This window comes from Sorex araneus, chromosome 1 (genome assembly GCF_027595985.1).
Source record: "Sorex araneus isolate mSorAra2 chromosome 1, mSorAra2.pri, whole genome shotgun sequence".
In the NCBI taxonomy this organism is placed as follows: Eukaryota; Metazoa; Chordata; class Mammalia; order Eulipotyphla; family Soricidae; genus Sorex; species Sorex araneus.
In genome coordinates, this window is record NC_073302.1 from 97,126,153 (window position 1) to 97,146,455 (window position 20,303).

The 20,303-nt window shown below is 39.3% G+C and overlaps 1 protein-coding gene across 1 annotated transcript in view; it reads right to left on the reverse strand.

Annotated features, from left to right (window-relative positions):
- Window positions 1–20,303, reverse strand: part of CTSC (cathepsin C) — a 43,132-nt gene that overhangs the window by 19,862 nt on the left and 2,967 nt on the right. The window contains exon 3 of the mRNA XM_055141642.1: window positions 315–487. Within this exon, the coding sequence (XP_054997617.1) occupies window positions 315–487 (173 nt within the window). The remainder of the gene's footprint in view (window positions 1–314; window positions 488–20,303) is intronic.

Here is a 20,303-nt window from a genome sequence, read left to right on the forward strand (position 1 = left end):
GGACCACATGGGACTCTAGGGACTGAAGCTGGATCAGCCATGTGCTAGTCAAGTGCCCCATCTGCTGAACTCTCTACCCAGCACTTACTCTTAAGCCATGATTGTTCATTTTGAAGTGTTTTTGGAAATAAATTTATTTTCTCAACTACATCAATCAAAACATTTTTTCCCAAAGAAATTTGCTGTAACATGGTGTACATTTCTAAGTCAACCCTTAAATCATCAAAATAAAATTCTCTAACCATTAACTTAGACACACACATATCATATAACAAAACTAAATCTCAATGTATCTTTCATGTGTGACCACTTACTTCTCCTTTTCCTGTAGAGTTGGAAGATGTATCATATTCACATTCCCTTTCTCAGAGGGAGCGTCCACCTTCCTTCCAGTGAAGCAAGCCCAGTTACGGCCCAGCACATCATGGACCCACCCAGGCATCGTCTCATGGCAGTAGCTGGTGACCTTGCCGCCCTCTTCTTTATACTGCAATAAAGTAAAGCCAGGAGAGGCTACTACTGAGTCTGTTGAACATCAGATAGATACCACTGTGCTCTCACCCATTTCCTGGCCCCCACAATGTCACAGGAAAGATGCCCTTTCTTTTTATCATCAGGAATATTCTCTGCCAACAAGAACTTTCAATGCTGAGAGGTTACATTTTTGAGACTCTCACATTTTTATTTTTAGAGTGAAGAGAAAAAAAACCCAACATTTCTAAGATTAACATTGTTGATTATTCCCCAACTTTACATAACAAAAACTTCTGTAAGTAAAAGACCTGAAAAGAAAAAATATTTAGTTTCGTTTGGGGGGGCCACACCCAGCAATGCTTAGGGGTCACTGCTGGCTCTGCACTCAGGAATCATTCCTGGTAGTGCGTGGGGACACATGGGACGCAGGGTATCAAACCCTGGCTGGCCATGTGCAAGGCAAATGCCCTACCCACCGTACTATCAATTCAGCCCCAGAAATACTTTTTGTTGAGCATTTGTCATGTTTCAGGCAATTTCAAAGAGTCACGCACTGAAATGGCACAAAGGCTCCAGAGGAAGTCAGTCAGCCCTCTCCTAAGAAAAAGTTCCGTGGTAGACACAGGCTCTTACTCAGTCCATCAGACTTTTTCTCTACTGAAAGGTCTATACCAGCAAACTATAAGAACAAATGATTATGATTTTTTTATAGATCCAAACAAAATGTTTGTGTCAATCTCATGATGTTTATGTATATTCCAATTCTCAGGGAGCTAAAGCCACTCCATAAGTAAATAATCTCCTTATTTCACTTAGTCCTTTCGATGTTGATAATTGAAAAATAGCTGTAAAGTGCTACCCCACTCTGGACCCAGATGTTCCAGTTCTTGTCACCTCCTCATGCAGAGGACACATGCTCCAGAATGAGTGTGTAGGGCTGGGAGGCAGAGGGAAACACAGACTATCTAAGGCACTGGTCTATTTCATGAAATGCTTGGTTCTCCCATCTATAAAACAATGAAAATAAAAGGGGAAAAAACGTCCTGCAAGTGCTAATCATTCTGGAATTCCACAACCTAATGCAGAGATTAGTCAGGGCTTTTCAGGAAGCCTACCGTTTAGGTTCTGCAGCCGAAGGCACTGTCTGAGTGACTCACAAGCCCTGCCCTTGTGAGATACAGGCACACACTGCCCACAATCACACAGGCAGACACTCTTCCAGTACTTTCTTTACAAAACACTCAACAGGTTACTTCTGACCCATGGGCTATGTTTGAAGATTCCTAATATAATCTTTTTTTTTTTTGGGTCACACCCAGCGATGCTCAGGGGTTACTCCTGGCTTTGCACTCAGGAATTACTCCTGGCGGTGCTTGGGGGACCATATGGGATGCCGAGGATCGAACCCAGGTTGGCCGTGTGCAAGGCAAATGCCCTACCCGCTGTGCTATCGCTCCGGCCCCAAGATTCCTAATATAATCTTAATGATATTACTTTACCTATAACACAGGGATTGGCCAAGTTCTTTTTTGCTTGTTTTGACTTTGTTTTTTAGTGGTGTTTAGGTGATTATTTGATGCTGGGAATGCAACCCAGAACTCTTGCATGCTTTGAATGTACTCTAGTCCCCCCTTTTTTAAAAAAAATAATTAAATTTTATTGAATCACCATGAGATAGTTACAAGCTTTCATGTTTGGGTTACAATCTTACAATGATCAAACACCCATCCCTCCACCAGTGCACGTTCCCCACCACCAATATCCCGGGTATTCCCCCTTTCCCATCCTCCCCCTGCCTCTATGGTAGACAATATTCCCCATACTCTCTAGTTTTGGGCATTATGGCTTGCAACACAGACACTGAGAGGTCATCATGTTTGGTCCATTATCTACTTTCGACTCTAGCCCTTTTTGAGTTATCTTTCTGGCCAGGCCAACTTTTATAAGGGCCAGAGAGTAAGTATTAAGAATTGCAGGCTCTAAGATCTTTGTAACAACCTCCTACTTCAGCCATTGGAAATACAAAAGGTATGCAGGAAACATGAAATAGAATGAATCAGATCTTGTGCCAAGAAATTTCATAAAAGGGTGGAGGTGCAGAAAGCTGGCATAGCGAGTGAGGCATTTGGCCCTGTACCGTGCTATACCAGGTTGAGCCTTGGAACCCCATACGGTCCATGAGCACATTCAGGAGTGATCCTTAAGCAGAGAGTAGAGAGTAAGCCCTGATCATCACTAGGTGTGGCCCCCAAAACAAAGTACACACAAACCCCACAGGCCTGCAGCTTGCAAGACGAGTTCAGAGAAATGTGTGGGCTACTCGGTGGGTTTCGATCTGTTTTATACTTGTGGTCCATGAATGATTGAAACCCACTGGGCTAAACAACACCTCAAAAGGTAAAATTGTTTATTACATCTGACTCACTTTGTGGGCTGAACCCAGAGCATAGCTCATGAAGATGGAAACATGCCTTGTATATCCGAGCATCAAGTCTGACCTTGGACTCCATGCACGCCCCCCCACGCAAATGCAACCCCCAGAGCCCCGGCGGCCCAGGACAGTGCTGGAAATGGCCCCGCCACCACCTACCCTGCACCCCACCACACTACCTTTGAAAATGAAAGGAAAGTATGACTTTGGGTGCAAAGATACAGGCCTGAATCCTCGGGTCCACATCTACTAAGCTACACAGCATAGGGCTACATTGCTGTGAGCTCTTCGTGGGTCTGGGTCATTCTCAGATAACTAGAAACAAAAATATGATTTTTTTATGACTAAAATCTTTTTTGTTTTTTTTTTTAAAGTTTGTTTGGAGGAAACAGCTGGTGGTTTTCAGGGCTTTCTATGGCATTGATGCAGGGCCTGGGTGCCCAGAGGGGGTGACGTAACTGAATCAAGGTTGACCACAGCCAAGGAAAGTACCCTCTCCACTATACTAATCACTCTGGTCCCTAAGAAGAAAATCTTTAATGAAAACAAAAGGTGAATTTTGCCTTTCATTGAGTTTTGTTACTCACAAAATGGAGGATTATGAAATTATCTTGTGAAATTAAATCTTTAAAAAAAAATTTCAATGAATACAATTTATCACCTACAAAGTTACAAAGGATAAAGAATCCTATTGCTGAGATGGTGTTGCTCAAAGCTGCTGAAATAGATTTGTCTGGGTAACTCCTGGAAAAAAAGCACCTCTAATTCTTATTTTGAAGCTCTTACAGTTATTTATCAAATACTGGCTGCACAATGCTCCAGGCATCATGAAAGGTGGTAGGCATGCTCACCAATACTGATGCAGGCCCTGGCCTTAAGAAGTTCAGAGTTCAATGAAAGAAACAAATATGAAAATAATCTGTTATGCCATCATATGGCTCAATAGCTACTGAAACTCCTGGAGAAGCCTGGAGAATTTCCTCATTGAAGCACAGATTAAGATCTGATGAAATAACTTTCTCAACATAGAATAAGAGTTAGAAACATTCAGTAGCAGAAATGAACAAATGTAAATACTGTTTACCAGTGTGGTCTGGTCGGCACAAATGAGTCACAAGTTAAACAGGACAGCCCACACAAGGGCAATTCTCAGCGAGAAGTGAGAGGAACAGTTAGAACATCGGGCAGGCGCCCAGACCCTTGGGGAACTGTTCACCTCTATCACCTGCCTCACTAACCCTGAACTACCTCACTAACCTGTACCATACATTTCTTCACCTCTCTGTGACTCATCCTACATGTACAAAGACAACTTAGGCTCCTAACTACACAAAAACACACAGGTAACAAATCTAAAAACAGCAAAAGGTCACGACAGTAAAGCACCATGGAATCCTGCCAGCCTTAGTGAGTGAAGAAGCTAGCCTGGCTGATCCAGAAAGCAATAGCAAGCCATATAACCTCTTTAATAGGGAATTTAGAATGAAACTGTTAAGGATGTGCAAGGCACTCAAAGAAACAATGGAACATACTGCAAATAAAATACAGTAGAATTTGAGAGCAGAACTGAAGAAAATGCAAACAAAAATACAAGCCAAAATGACAGACCGGAAAAACCTAGTAGGTGAAATGAAAACCTCAGTGGAAGGCCTCGCCAGCAGAGTTAAGACAGCTGAGGACAGAATCAGTGAGCTTAAAGATGAGGTGCAGAGAATCTCCACACAACAGCAGGAGATGGAAAAGACCTTTAAAATAAATTGACAGATACAAGAGAAAATTGGGATGATGCCAAGAAGAACAACATAAGAATCACTGGAGTAACAGAGGGGCAGGAAGAAAACCCTGATAAAGAAGCAACTGTTAAAGCTGAGAAGTTTTCAGAGCTGAAGACTGAATGTACCCAGATCAAAGAGTCTGGAAGGGTATCAGTTAAAAGAAATCCAAAAAAGAATACCCCAAGACACATCCTTGTCAGAATGAGAAAAACCACAGATAGAGAGAATACTGAAAGCAGCAAGATCAAAGAAAGAAATAGCTTATAATGGAGCATCCCTAAGATTCACTGCAGACTTCTCAGATGAAACCCTCCAGGCCCCAAAACAGTAGTGGGATACAGTGAACAAACTCAATGAAATGAACACCTCACCAAGAATACATTACCCACTCAGAATCTCACTCAGATTTGAAGAAACAATGCACAATTTCACAGATAAAGGGCAAATTCTCATGAGAGGAAGGTGACTGTTATTTGAGGAGTGGGGTGGGGAATCAATCAAATATAACTGATTCTGTTGCAATATTTTAACATTCATACTGTTCAAGGACTCAATGATTCATCAGTATTACAGAACTATGGAACCTTAACATTTACCCAACCACTTCACACTTTATAATGAGCACTTTACAGATTACTTTTACAGGTTGCTTTTCAGCACCCGAGAAGAGGCCGCAAAGGCTTCAGAAGCCCCTCTGCAAAGGGTTTCAACCTCTATGGTTTGAGCCTCACGGGGACTTCTTTGGAAACATTCTTCTCACCCAAAACTTCTACAAAATAGAGACAAGAATTCAAACAGCAGTGCTCAGGTTACAAGGATCATTGCTTTATTCACTGTTCTCTCTAACTTGAATAGTAACTGACTCTCAGATTCAAACATTTTCAGGATCTAGTTAAGTTTCCCAGGCAAATTCCACTCCTGTTCGGATACCGTGCAAACCTCATCGAGCACAGGCACTAGCAGCATCAGAGAACCCAGCAGGCCTGGTTCTGAATGCTGGCCTCCTGCAGGCAAAGCGGACAGGCAGCTCCCGTAGCTATCTCTCCCGCCCCGTGGTAAGCATTTTCAGTGCAACATAGGGAAAAGACTAGATCTCGGAGAAATAATTGCCTACGCTGGAAGCCATTCTGCTACTTAGTGTCTGTGTGATCCTCTCTGAGCATTTTGGAGTCAGCACCTATAAAACCAGAGTGATGGAAACAGACCTGTCTCATAAGTTATGTTATATAAAAGATACCTATTTTGGCTCTTTCCACACACACCAAAGAAGCATTGTGCAAACAATATTAGTTTGTTCAGTAACTAAGAAACTATCTGGCACTAGGAAGCAATTAAATATTTAAAGAGTGAATAAAGGAACAATAAATGTCAAGTTCTATGTCAAAAACAGCACAAGAAATTCAAGAGATAAGAAGTCTCTAATTAATATTAGGGTGACGCTGCCAACAAATCATGAAGATCTAAACTCACACTCACAGGATAGCTTTGGAATGCCAGTTTTCTTTTCCAAACCTTCACATTCCTATCTGTACATTAAGGCTAATCTAGGTCAACCTACATGTTACAAAATATTCCTGAATGCTTTCTAATTCCATAGCGATTGGGATTTACTGCTGGGAATTTCTTATTTAATATCATAAAACCATAAAATAATTTGTACCAACACAACTCCTGATCTAGGACATATGTGCTAAGCAATCCAATAAAAAAGAATTGCATTTTGGCTATAATTCAGAAAGTTATCTACTCATGTGCCATTTTGATGCATTAAATAGAAAATTATCTTCCATTTGTTATTTTATATTATTATGCAGTTTTTCCAAATGCATATACACATACACACACACTTTTTTTTTTTTAAATAGGGCTTCCCCAGTCCTTCCCTGGGACTTAGGGCTGGTCTTCCTGCTGTGTTCCCTGCATTTCAGGCAAGATGGTTTGGTGGTCAGGGCTAACCCCAGGTATCAGAGGGCTGTGCTCTGCTGGGGATTAAACCTGAGACCTTGTTCCATATGTGCAAGGCACACACTTTACCCCCCTTGGACTACCTTCCACCCCCCCCTTTTTTTTTTCAAATTAAAAAGACCTTATATAAGGTAAAATAGAGTTGCAATATCCTTATGCAATTCAAGTATAGCTTATAAGAAAAAGAATCATTTGGGCCAGAGAGGTAGTTCAACAGGCTGAAGACATGCAAAGCTTGTTTTGTATGGGAGAGGGGGGTCTTGCTTGTTTCATGGCATCACATGGTCTCCTAAACACCGCAGAGAGAAACACCCAGCACAGTGTTTCTCTACCCCCTACCCCCCACCGCCACAGACTCCAAAAGAAGAAAAAGAATCATGTGTCACCCAGCTGTCAAGTTCTTGATAGGCCTTTGAGAAGTCCATCTATCCTCATCAGCTTCTTGAGGCAAATACGCTGCAGTGTGGCATTTTCCCTAATATCGTGGACTACTATTTCAATGGCTTTGGATATTTACACCAATTAAAAAGTTTTTAAAATTCAAATTAATAGAACAAAAAGATGGTTACTAAAAGGAAAAAGTGATGGGCAAACTGAATAAAACGTATTATATTGCAGGGGTTGTAAAAACTAGACATTTGCTGACAACTCTGGTACCTGTCTGTTAATTTCTACTGCAATAGTAGATAATTTAATATAAATTGAAGAGGGGCCAGAGAGATAGTGCTGTGGATAGGATGCTTGCTTTGCATGCAGTCAATCTGGGTTGATGCCCAGTGTCCCATATATTCCCTCACCCCCACCAGAAGTAATCCCTGAGCACAGAGCCAGGAGTAAGCCCTGAGTATCTCTAGGTGTGGTTCCAAACCTCCCCAAACCTACAAGTAAGTAAAATTGAAGAACCTTCAAAACACAGCTTTTAAGTTTAGAAAACACAGATTTAATCACTATGCGTTGTTGTCTTCAAAATTTTCACTAGGTTGCCAAACAATTTCAAAAACCCAATTTTCCAATGTATCACTCACTTATCAACTATCCAGTTAGATAAAACTCATACTAAACAACAGAGAAAGAGCAGGCTGTTTTAGGATTTGTCACTTATCCTGGATCTGGTACTCAACTGCTCCTTGGCAAAGAGAGTGGCGATCACTTACCTCCTGTGAGTTTCCTTGAATACGAACATACTTGGTAAACATGTGAACGATATTACTTAACACACTGACAGAAGTCAAATGCAGTTGTATAAAAAGCTGCGTGCCTTTAAATACTAGTCTGCCATTTATCACTCACATAACCCGAAAGTAACAACTAGTCTCAATCTTTCTCCATCTGCTAGTGGGAATGCTATCAAGTTCACTGGATTCCAAATATAGATGACAAAACAAAAGCAAAAAGATAACATTACAGGATTGAAGAATTTAAAAAATGACAAAAAATATAATAAACTACCCTTTGTTAACTATGGAGAAGATAAAACTGTTCCAATCTTTCTTTATACCATCAAATAACTTACAACATAACCCAAAACCGAACAGTTAGTAGAGTCCTATTTGTGAACCGGTGAGTACTTTTCAAAATGAAATAAAAGATGATCCATCAGAATACTGGAAAGAAAATATTACATTTTTCATTTGTACTTACAACAGAGATAAACTGAAAATAAGCATATTCATTATCTAGTCACTGTCACAGTCATCCCGTTGCTCATCGAGTTGCTCGAGCGGGCACCAGTAACATCTCTCATTGTGAGACTTATTGTTACTGTTTTTGGCACATAGAATACACCACAGATACTGGCCAGGCTCTGCCGTGCGGGCTCGATACTCTGGGTAGCTTGCCGAGCTCACCGAAAGGGGCGGAGGAATCAACACAGGTTGGCCGCATGCAAGGCAATGCCCTACCTCTGTGCTATCGCTCCAGCCCATTCACTATCTAGTATGCAAAACAATATTAACAAACTCTTAGTTCGAATGTAAGAGTCTCCTTGTCATTGTAGGTGTGCTACCTAGCCGATGGTTAGGACAAAGTATATATTCCCTTGAGTATATAGGTGCCTTCCTAAACTGGAGGAACACATATTATTTAATTAAACTAACTCACAAAATGAGAAAATGATTTAAAGTAATACCTGCAAAGAAATCAGGATTTATAAATATTAATCAAAATAAGAAAATGGGAAGGCCTGATGCCTAGATTATTCTGCCAGTCACCATGAAAAATTGTGTTTTTGAAAAGAGATGTTTGAGCTGTTTCTATCACCATGATGCTCATTTCCCCCTCTGGGGTTAGCGGGAGTAACAGACATCTGTGCTGCACAAACTTAATCCCGGCAGTATCTCGGGGTCATACCAGGTGCAACCAGATGTGGTTCTGAGGATCAAACCAGGGTCAGCGCCATGTAAAGGGATCTTGTCTCCACCCGCTATTCACTTTTAAATCTTATTTATCAACAGTGTAAATGTGTGCTAAATATATATATGTATATCTGTCCATATATATTAATAAGTATATGTGTGTATAATTGATATGTGTATTAGGAAGGGTTGTTTAATATGTGCTAAATACATTTAGTATACATATATTTACATATCTAATACATGTACATATTAAACAACCCTTCCTAATGCCACATATCAATTATACTAAATTATTAAACTTCTGACACGTTCCTATTTTTAACAAAACAGGTAAAAATTACTAAAATTCTGTACTTGAAAGATTTTAAAGCACATTAGACAGCCAGGAACGTTGCTCATTAGTACAGTGTCTTTATATGTAAGAGGCACTGAGTTTAATCCTAATATATCAAAAAAAAGGGGGGGCTGGAGCAATAGTACAGCAGGTAGAGCATTTGCCTTGTATGAGGCTGACCCAGGTTCAATTCCCAGCATCCCACATGGTCCCCCGAGCACCACCAGGAGTAATTCCTGAGTGAAGGAGCCAGGAGTAACCCCTGTGCATCTGTGCATCACCAGGTGTGATCCAAAAAGAAAAGAAAAAAAAAGACCAAAAAAATCATTTAAAAATTGTATAAGATGTTGAAAACTTTCAGTGAGGAGACACTTAAATTTCCTTTGGCAACAAAATCATAATTGAGTATATTTTTATTCTGTTCCCAAAGATGGGTATTGTGAAATATGTTTTGGCAGGCCAAATTTTTGTGGCACTAAGCATTTGATCATTTAATACTATTTCATGTTTGATAGCAAACAATATTTCATCTATTCACTTTAAAACTTTAAACACAAAGTTCAAAGAAATCCTGTTTGCCTAGCCCAATCCAGTCTGGAGCACCCCAACACACAATGGGTTTTCCAGGCTGGGATTGATACCAATACTGGTTCTCCTGACTCGGGGGAACCAGCCTGTGGATACTTCCCTTGGCAACTAATTTAATTTGTAATAATTCTGAAAATTAGCACTTTGCTTATTAAACAATGAGCCTTATCTTGACCTCTATAGTATTATGCAAAAGTTAGACAATAAAATATGTTATCGATTTTATTTTCTACAAAAGCATTCAAAAACTATGACCTGATCCTCCAAGTACAAAAAGGGACAATACTTCTGGGGCAATCAATAAACAGTAGGACAGCACAGTGATGTATTATTTCATGTTATTTCTCCTGTAAATACTATTATTCAAAATGTATTATGCTACGTGAGAAATAAAATGGTCAGTGATACAGAGACTCGATTCCTGCCCTTATGTAAACTGATCAGAGGAAAAGACAAATAAGCAATTATGAAAGAGAAGCCAGAGCTCTTTCATATCACAGGGTCTTTTAACATATACCTGCAATTTCATACCCATTAAGTTGTCTTTTCCATAATAAAGGCCATCACTTAATATGCAAACTCACTCAGAAAAAGTGGGGGGCTTACTTAGTAGACTAAGATTTTGAAATTCCACATTATAGACTTATTATACTGGTTGCTTTGTCAGTAGTTACATCTGAAAATCAACTTCAAAAATACAAAACTCCATTAGAACTCTGGAGGCAAGCAAACTGATAAGTTTTTTAGAGCTGAGAACCAAAACAATAAATACTGCATCCTTCCTGATTTGTGGTGCCAGAACCCTATAGAATTGATTTTTTGCAAACTGATATTACTTGTGCTCTGTCTTAGATAAGACAACAAGTCTGTATCACTTTCCAGACATTGATATCCTGTACATTCAGAGCTGAAAATAAAGTAGGGAGCTGCACATATTTTCCGCATGGAAGAAAATGGAAACAGGTTAGCAAACTGTTCTATCACAAGAGCATTAGTGCCGGAGCAGAAAGAACTACAAAAGCAATGGCATTCGCTCCACTAATGAACTGGAGGTGGCATCAAAAGGTGGCATCAAGACCCAGAAAATAAAAGATTTATTAGGTCCAGAAGTAGCAGGATGGAAGAAAGTATTCTGGTAGAAGTAGTATCTGTTGTTACTTCATCTTTAAAGACATAAATTTCCCAGAAAAGCATACCAGTACTTCTCAGAGGGCAAAAAAGTCACGATAACCAATCAACATACTTTCTCAGAAAGATTCCCCCATCTGAGCAGAAATGTCAGAGAAAATTTTTGCCAACAAAATGGATTAGGTATAGTCCCACTGTTTTCCAAGGTTAATACTTATCAGATATTAACCTAAAATACTACCTGAGAAAATTAGTCCAGTGATTAGGAGGCAAGAATTCAAAGACAGCAAGCGGTATTATCAACAGTGTCAAGAGAACTCAACTAGGCAAGGTTACTTATAATCTCGTCTATAAAGTTCTCCTTTCAATTTTTGAGACTACAAAGGGAAAGAGAAAGTAAAATTTGATCTTTAATGAGGGAAATTAAAATAAAGAGTCCTGATTTAGGAAAAAAAGGAGAATAGCCTCATTTGAAAAGAAAACTTTGAATCATTCTAAAATGCCAATGGGAGTGAATACAGTACATATTCTATTACATTAAGCTAACATTCCTAATACTTCAGACTCACCAGGAACTCCACACAAATATGACTGCAAGCTTCACTACTTCTGTGTTTCTTGTTTTCCACTTCGGCGCTAAGCACTATAGAAGTCCTTACTGCTCTGATAGTAATTTTTCTATCCGTAAACTGAACCTAGTAGTATCCATGTTATAGAATCTTTGTAAGATAAAGCATGTCAAGCTCTTAGCACAAAATTAGAATGCAATCTTTACATAATTGCATTTAGTAAAAAATATATTTAAAAAATTCAAAATCAGATCCCTTCTCTGGCCAGTAGTGCTATAGGCCTATAACTTGCAATGATCCAACTCAGCAATTTTATCTATCAGAAAGCCCTTCTCCTCTACCCCAACTAAGATGTGACCTCCTTCGAACTTTATTACTTCAGATAATTTATCTGTGTGTCTCAAAAGTTCCTAAAGCCTTATTTTCACTTCATGGTAGGTGCTGGGTTTCTTCGAGGTAATTAAAGAAAAGGCATGCACTCAAAAGACAGTTTAATTGTGAATAAAACTTGCACTGTAAACAAAGTAATACACAATATTCACATTCTAAACAATTTGGGGGGGGGGAATCACCTAAATAATAGTGAACATATAAAAGAGAAAATAACTTGTGTAGCATATTGTTCTTTCTTATTCAAACACAGGATAGTGAAGCCATTTAAGACTTCCATATTTATTTTCTTATTCTGCACAGTGTCTGGCTTTCCACAATCCAGAATGGTGGTTTCTGCTTTCCAAGGAAATGTCGGAGGGCAGCGGCCTTGGAGACAGGTCACCAGGACTTCTCTGCATTCTACATGCTCAGAGACTCCAGATGGGAGGCCACAACGGCCCAGGAGCCCCTGCTGGCTGAGACGTGGTCCACTGCGGCATGCAGCTTGGCCTCTGAGCCCCAAGTTCTCTTTGGCTGTGGTTTTAAAAGATCCCCTCAATAGATGCTCTACTTAATAACTACAAGATAATAAAAACTACAGTTATAAACCAAAAAGGATCAGTGTTTCTCTAAAAATGTTTACTTACAGTAAGTTTAAAAAACATATCAATATTTGTGATGCCAGTGACTTTTAGTGCATTCAAAGGCATTCACAACGAGCTGCCATTCTCAAGCTGAATTGTTAGGCAACACGTATTGCGAATGCAGCCAACACATGCAAGCACATGCAGATGCATAGGAAGCTAACCTCTGGATAAGCTGTAGTCTTGAAACGTACTTAGCAGACTAATTCTAGCAACCAGATACCTTCACTTGTGTGCCCTACAAATTCTAAACATAGGTTTAATGCTGCACGGATCCCTATGTCCAGCCCAGTAGGCTACGTACCCAATTTACCAAACTTTATCTTTAGGGCTCATCTTTACTACCAGAAAAGGTATCTCCCGAATTAGGAGGAAGACAATGAATTTTTAGACAGAATTTTGTAAATTCATTTTAATGTAGTTTGCAAAATACATCATTTATATATACATATATATGCCTGCTTTTGCTTTCTGGGTCACACCCAGTGATGCTCAGGGGTTACTCCTGGCTCTGCACTCAGGAATTACTCCTGGCGGTGCTTGGGATACCGGGGATTGAAGCCGGGTAGGCCGTATGCAAGACAAATGCCCTACCTGCCATACTATCACTCCGGCACCCACAAAATACATTTTAAATTTTAAATTCTTAATTAAAATTAAAATGTTTAATTCATTTTTTAAAATTTAAAACTACATTTCATAAACTTTTTGTAATAGGAAAAATGGCAAATTTATTTTGGGTAACTTTTCTACTATATCTTATTCCTAAACAAGCAGCATAAAATGTACTAAAAATGCTGAGAAGTTCTGAACAACAAAAAAAAAAGATTTCAATCCACAGTTTTCAACTACCAGAAAAGGATTAAGAAGACATAGCTAATCTGTTTTAGTTTGAATTCTTTGATCTGTAATTACTAGCTACCTGGAGAATCTATAAGGCTAACAAGATGAAAATAAGACAACTGATAAGAAATTTCACCTGGCAGGTCCATGAAACAGTTTAGAAAAAGACTTTCTAAATTTATAAGATTAAATGTGTAAGTTTAGGTGTTGTCAACAGAAATCTCCAATTCCCAGTCTTACTTTTTAACAAGTAAAAGTGGGAAGGAAAGGAAACACTAAAGGCAGGGTAAGTTTCTACCAACTTTAAACTCTCTAACCATCCATTTTCCATCAAAAATTTAGGTTAGGGGCTGGAGCAATAGCACAGCGGGTAGGGCATTTGCCTTGCATGCGGCCGACCCGAGTTCAATTCCCAGCATCCTATATGGTCCCCTGAGCACCGCCAGGGGTAATACCTGAGTGCAGAGCCAGGAATAATCCCTGTGCGTTGCCGAGTGTGACCCAAAAAGCATAGATAGATAGATAGATAGATAGATAGATAGATAGATAGATAGATAGATAGATAGATAGATAGATAAAATGGAAGACTTCTCAGAAGTATGAGTGGCAGGAAGGTCTTCCTTTGAAAAACAGAAAAATAGATCTTTACTTGAAGACAGACCTCAAATTCTATGGCCTCCCAAGTTCCTGTGAGTAATTTTAGAAAAAGGAGCTACCTGAGGTATACCACTGTTTCAAGGGTGTGAATGACCCTGAGTCAACCTTTCCTTAACTGGGTCTTTAAGTCTTGGGTTCGGTGTACTTGTGTCTATGAGTATCATTTTAAAAGAAGTAATCTGGCATAAGCAAAGACAGCATACTAAACTGAAAAATATATTTACATAAAATAGTGTGGGCAGATAGAAGTAGCAAAAAAAGCAGTCAAGCAAGAAATTTTTCACAAACCCAAGTTTCATGATGAATCAACTAATTTGCATAAGCCGCCAAGGAAGCAAGCCTGCTTTTCATAAGAGAGTTGAAAATATTTCAGTGGAGCTCACCCAGTTTGTTCCTCAGATGTGGCAAATCATATATCCCCACTGTTCCCAGTTGCATAAACAACTGATTGATAAAATCAGTGGCATCCTATGAAGGATTTACAATGGTAAACTGAGTCATTGCATTGAAATAAAGCATCATCACAGAAGTCATACATTAAATGCAAACTCAACTCTGTCCTACAATTGTAACATATTTAAAAATAACCCCCACGTTATTTAAGAGACAAAATTCTTAACATACTGAATTTTAACAAAACTATAAAATCTATCCTAATAAAACATATGCTAAAAGCTTCTTGCTACATCTTAAAATAAACCAAGGTGGCACAATGGAAAAATTTTACTATACAGATGAATGACAAATTCTGTTTGTCATTCTGTTTGTCAGCTGTTCTAACCTGAAATACACATATAATTAGCACACATATGGGCAAATAAATCCTCTATCTCCCAGATATGCTGAGTAGCAACCTGTTTAATAAACCCCCATGATTGCAATGTTTCACTTAAAATTCAAGGAAGTCTGGTAGGCCCCAAACACAAATGGAGAAACAAATGAAATTTTACTTGATTATCAAATGAAATTTTCAACCACATAGTTTCACTTCAGCCCTTGCATTTCTTCAGCCCTTGAGCAGTTTATAATTAAAATAAAATCTGAGTTCCTTCTCTACTACCTTTTCTAGTCAGTCTCATTTACAGCCTCAGAGAAAGTAGCCTGAGAAACAGTAACACGCTAGAAAGTCTTTTCAAGTTGAGTATATTCCTCAGAGGTCAGTTTGTTCCATACAACTTTCTTCATCTAGGTAATGAGCACAGCATGAGTGCATTAGAGGAGCATTGTAAAAAGGAATAAAGTACACTAAAGTATAGGAGAAAAAGTAACCATTTATCATCCAAAATCAACAAATTTCTTTTATGTTTTTATACTCTGTATTTTTCTTTCATAGGCTGACTTTCTAATCTGCAGTACTTCTGAGTGGCACAAATTTGCTGCAGTGTGCCCAATTATAATCAGTGGTCAAGGATATAGATCAACACAGTATTACACGTTAGCTGAACTTGAAAATTTGCATTTTGCATAGCTGGGCCCTTCTGTTTTAAATAAAACTGCTTTGGTTTGGGGATCACACCCAACTGTGCTCAGGGCTTACTTCTGAAAGTTCAGGGATCACTCCTGGCCATGCCCAGGACACCACAGCGTGGGGCAGCCTGCAATCGAGACGAGTGCCTTCCCTGCTGTGCTACCAGCATTTGGGTTCCCAGAAGTTGCTCTACATGTTTATACACCAGCATGAGTAAGCCCTAAATGCATTTGAGTTGGCAGCTCAACAAGTGTTAAGATAATATGATGTCTTCCAGAAGTTGAACAGGGCAAAGTATCTTCCATAGTTGCAAAGATGGTGGCACCCTGGGAGGTGGTCTGGGCCCTAGCTGGAAGTCCTAAGGTGGGGGGTTGGGAGGTTTATTCCCTGTTGGAAAGGGAACTCAGGACCTCACACAGGCATGCAAGAAATGTGCTCTACCATAGAAGCTCAAGGAAAAGTATCTTTCAAAAAAAATTTGTATACATATGTATATATATATATATACATATACATATATACATATATGTATATATATATCCCTAGTGCTTCTAGTTCCACTCAAATCATAAAACATTCAGAATCAAAATTCACTAACTCCAAAATTTTAATCAGCCTCAAGTCATATGAAAAATATTAATTATAATAATATCCCAACTCCACTCACAATTTCTCAAGCAATTAAAAAAATTAACAAGTGAATAAATCGCTTGTAAACCTATGTCATTGTTCCTATGAGACCTGAATAAGGAAAACAAATAGAGCAAGTTCCAAGCAGCAGCAGCAGCAGCAGGACAGTGGGTCAGCTGGAATGCAGTCCAGGGATGATGCCGTCCGCTCGAGGGGTCTCAGGGTGCTTTCAGAGGAGCAGAAGCCAAACAGAATGACCTGGATAGGATCGCTTGCTTTATGAGTCAGAGCAGCAATAAGAATTAAAAGAAGAATATTTTTTAAAATTGGTGACAGTATAACTGAAGAGACCAAAGGAAAACCAATGGTAGAACAGACAGGGAATAACAATGAACAGAATAACAATGGCAAGGCCCTGTGGTGAAGCGTGTCAGATGCTTCTAATGGCAGCACACTGAGCAAACTGTATTATACATTGCTTACCACATATAAACATACATATGTATAAAACATGGATTAAAATACTGCTTAAAATTTTAAAAAATAAAATACTGCTTAAGTTTTTATTCTTCAATTAAAAAAATAATTAATTTTTGTCAGTTTGAAAAAAAAAACTCATGTTCTTTATTCCTTGCGTTGGTTTAATTGGGTGGAAAGGACCAATTGGGAAACTAGAGTTTTGGTGGTGAACTCAACATAGTATACATAGATAATGCTTCATAGTGATGCATACTTTAAAACCTTTGTCACATACAAACTTTTACATGTTACAATGCAACGCTATTTTTAAAAAATATTTAATACAAATAAATGTCTGCTTTTCTCTTGAAATCTTTCAGCAAGATTCCCCGAGCAGCACTGTAGGGAATACCCTGATGCTTTTGCTCAAATCCAGCAAGCACTGGGTTATGCCTCCGATTCCCTAAAATCTACTTCCTGCTATCAGTTTTCTAATTTTTTTTAATACTGCTTCCCATTTCCCTTCATTTGATTTGTTAAAAGAACATGCCTCCAAAGTATCACCCTGCAAACAATGATTATCTAGAAGGTACCACGGCTTGATTACATGAAGAGAAACTTGGAAACACCCACCTGGGGAACAGGGAGATGCTCAAAGTTCGGCTACACACTTTTCCTGCTGAAGCCAGGCCCCAGGGTTCTAGAGAAGCACCACCAGGAGCCGCCACCCCAGTCCCCTGAGATGGTACAGCCCAAGGATGAGGGCACATGTGTATATCTACTTGCTCATGGAAATGCTGACCCTTATTCCTTATCACAGGACTTAACTATTGACCAGAAAGGTTTAGATTTTAGCAAGAAAACATGGCACAGATGAGCACCTGTCAGATGGGCACTTCAAAATAATCAATATTGAAATCACAAAGAGGGAACACTCTTTCTTATTTTTCTCAATGCGAGAATGCCTTCAGGAGACACCCTTCAATAGTTTACTCTTCTACTTATGTCTGAGGATACTTAAAAATGTATTTAGCTTTAAAAAGTAGTTTTCTATTGACTCATGTTCTGAGGTCATGGAAATATATCCAGATTCATTTGAAAGCAGACAAACTGGTGGAGAAATAGGAAAAGACACTGGTAAATAAGTGGTAACTTTAGAAGTTTCTCTACCAGTATTTTCAATTCTGCAGAAGATTGGAAAGGCTTCTAAATAATTTGCCAATTCAAACAAAATTATTATAACACCATGAATTACTAAGTTGATCAAAACAAAAATTGCTTCAGGCATTAAATATTCCAACACCATTCCCATTACCTGTGACCTTCCCTCCACCAATGTCCCCAGTCCCAGTCTCCCAGCCTTCACTCCAGCCTGACCCCTGCAGGCACAATCAAATTTACTCTGTATTGTACTGTTTGTTATAACACAAAGGCAAATGGAATTATCAAATAGAGATCAATAGGAGTCAATCTGTTATCATTGCTATGTCTCACAATGATGTTACTAAAGATATATTCTGAGGATCCAGTGTGCTAGTTGAGCTCCTGCATTATTGTTTAGGCTCCTTGAGCATGGTGGTCTTCTATGCAATAAACTATGATTATTCAGACAGTGGCAGTCATATTCGTGAAAGTGAGGAAAGGAGACTATTATTTCAAAGAAAATAATTGACATTATTTGCTGTCATGTAGAAAACTTGAAATTCCAACAAAAACCATTAAGGGGGAAATGCATACTTGCCACCATAAATTTAACAAGTTCCTGTCTTGATAAGATTTTCCCAATGACGGGGCCAGAGTAAACTACAGCAGGCAGGGCACTTGTCTTGCAATAGCCAACCTGGGGAGTTCGGTCCACATCCCATAAGGTCCCCCAAGCCCTACCAGGAGTGATCCCTAAGTGAGGAACCGAGTAAGTCCTGAGCACCTCTGAGTATAACCCCAAACCAAATATATACATATATACACATATATATGTATACATATATATGAAACTTTCCCCCATGATTGTTATGCTGATATTATGAAACATAGTATTTTTATAAATACAACAAAATGGATCTGCCTATCTCAGTTAACCAAAAGTTTCCAAATGGCCAATACATGATACTACACTGTAGCACTGTTGTCCTGTTGTAATTCGATTTGCTGGAGCGAGCACCAGTAACGTCTCCATTGTGAGACTTGTTGTTACTGTTTTTGGCACATTGAATATGCCATGGGTAGCTTACCAGGCTCTGCCGTGCGGACAGGATACTCTCAGTAGCTTGCCGGGTTCTCCAAGAGAGACGGAGGAATCAAACCCAGGTTGGACGAGTGCAAGGCAAACGCCCGACCCACTGTGCTATTGATCCAGCTCCACAAATGGATAAAAAAACCAAACTCCATTCAAAATGCAATGTAGACAAACAAATACTAATATAAAGGCACAAGAAATTCATCGATGTAATTTATGATTCCCATTGCAACTAGCATTAAAATAACAACCATTTGTCAAGTTTTACTGTAGGATTCAAGAATACTCACAATGTTCAAAGCTAAAGTTTTCTCTTTCCCAGTGCATATATATGTATATATATACATATATATCCCGTTGCTCATCAATTTGTTCAATCGGGCACCAGTAACGTCTCTCATTGAGAAACGTATTGTTACTGTTTTTGGCATATCCAATAGCACGGGTAGCTTGCCAGGCTCTGCCGCTCAGGCTCGATACTCCTGGTATCGAACTCGGATCAGCCGCGTGAAAGGGGAACGGCCAACCGCTGTGCTACCGGTCAGATTTTCTTCGTATAATTCCACCAAAATTAGTGAGTGTGTTTAGTCATTAAAATACAGGAACCATGTTACCCTAACTATTATTTTAAAGTTTTTTATTTAAATATTTTCAGTAAAGGTAAAATATATTAGAAAAAGACTTGTAAATAATACATAAAATGACTTACCATATATGTATATGCTACTCTCTACCTTGTATTAAATAGTCAATCTATTTCTAAGTGAACTCTACTTCGTATAATCATTTGTATATTTTTTAAATATTGACTACATGTCTACAGAAAGGAGAAGGGGAACAAGGAGAAAGCCCCAGCCACATTCCCGCAGTGCACTGCACCCAACTCAGAGGTGTGTCATCTTGACAGCCATACCCAAAGCTAAGCAGACGGCCCTGGGAATCGCCCCATGATGCCCTTGAGGGACTCGAGGACGTCCCTATTCATAGGAAATAAGAAAGGGCCAAGGAAATGCAGGGTGGGGAAGGCAGAAACAGAAGGGGGCAGGAACACATAGTAGCCATTACCCCGAGTATCTCTTTCCTTACATTTCCACTGCAGAGGTAACTCCTTACCAACCTGCAGGAAAAGAACCTTTGAGAAGCAGTGAAAACCTGGAAAGCACTCACATGCAGAGCAAGAACTGGAAGAGAATGACGCTGACCACATACGTGCTAGAGTTTTAAATGTCCAGAGGGCTGGAGAGATGGTCCAGTGAGTAAGGTATTTGCCTTGCACTCAGCTGGCCTGGGTTTGATTCCCAGCACCAGCCCTGAGCACAGAGCCAGGAGTAAGACCTGAGCACCACTGGCTGTGCTCCCTCATTCCCAAACAA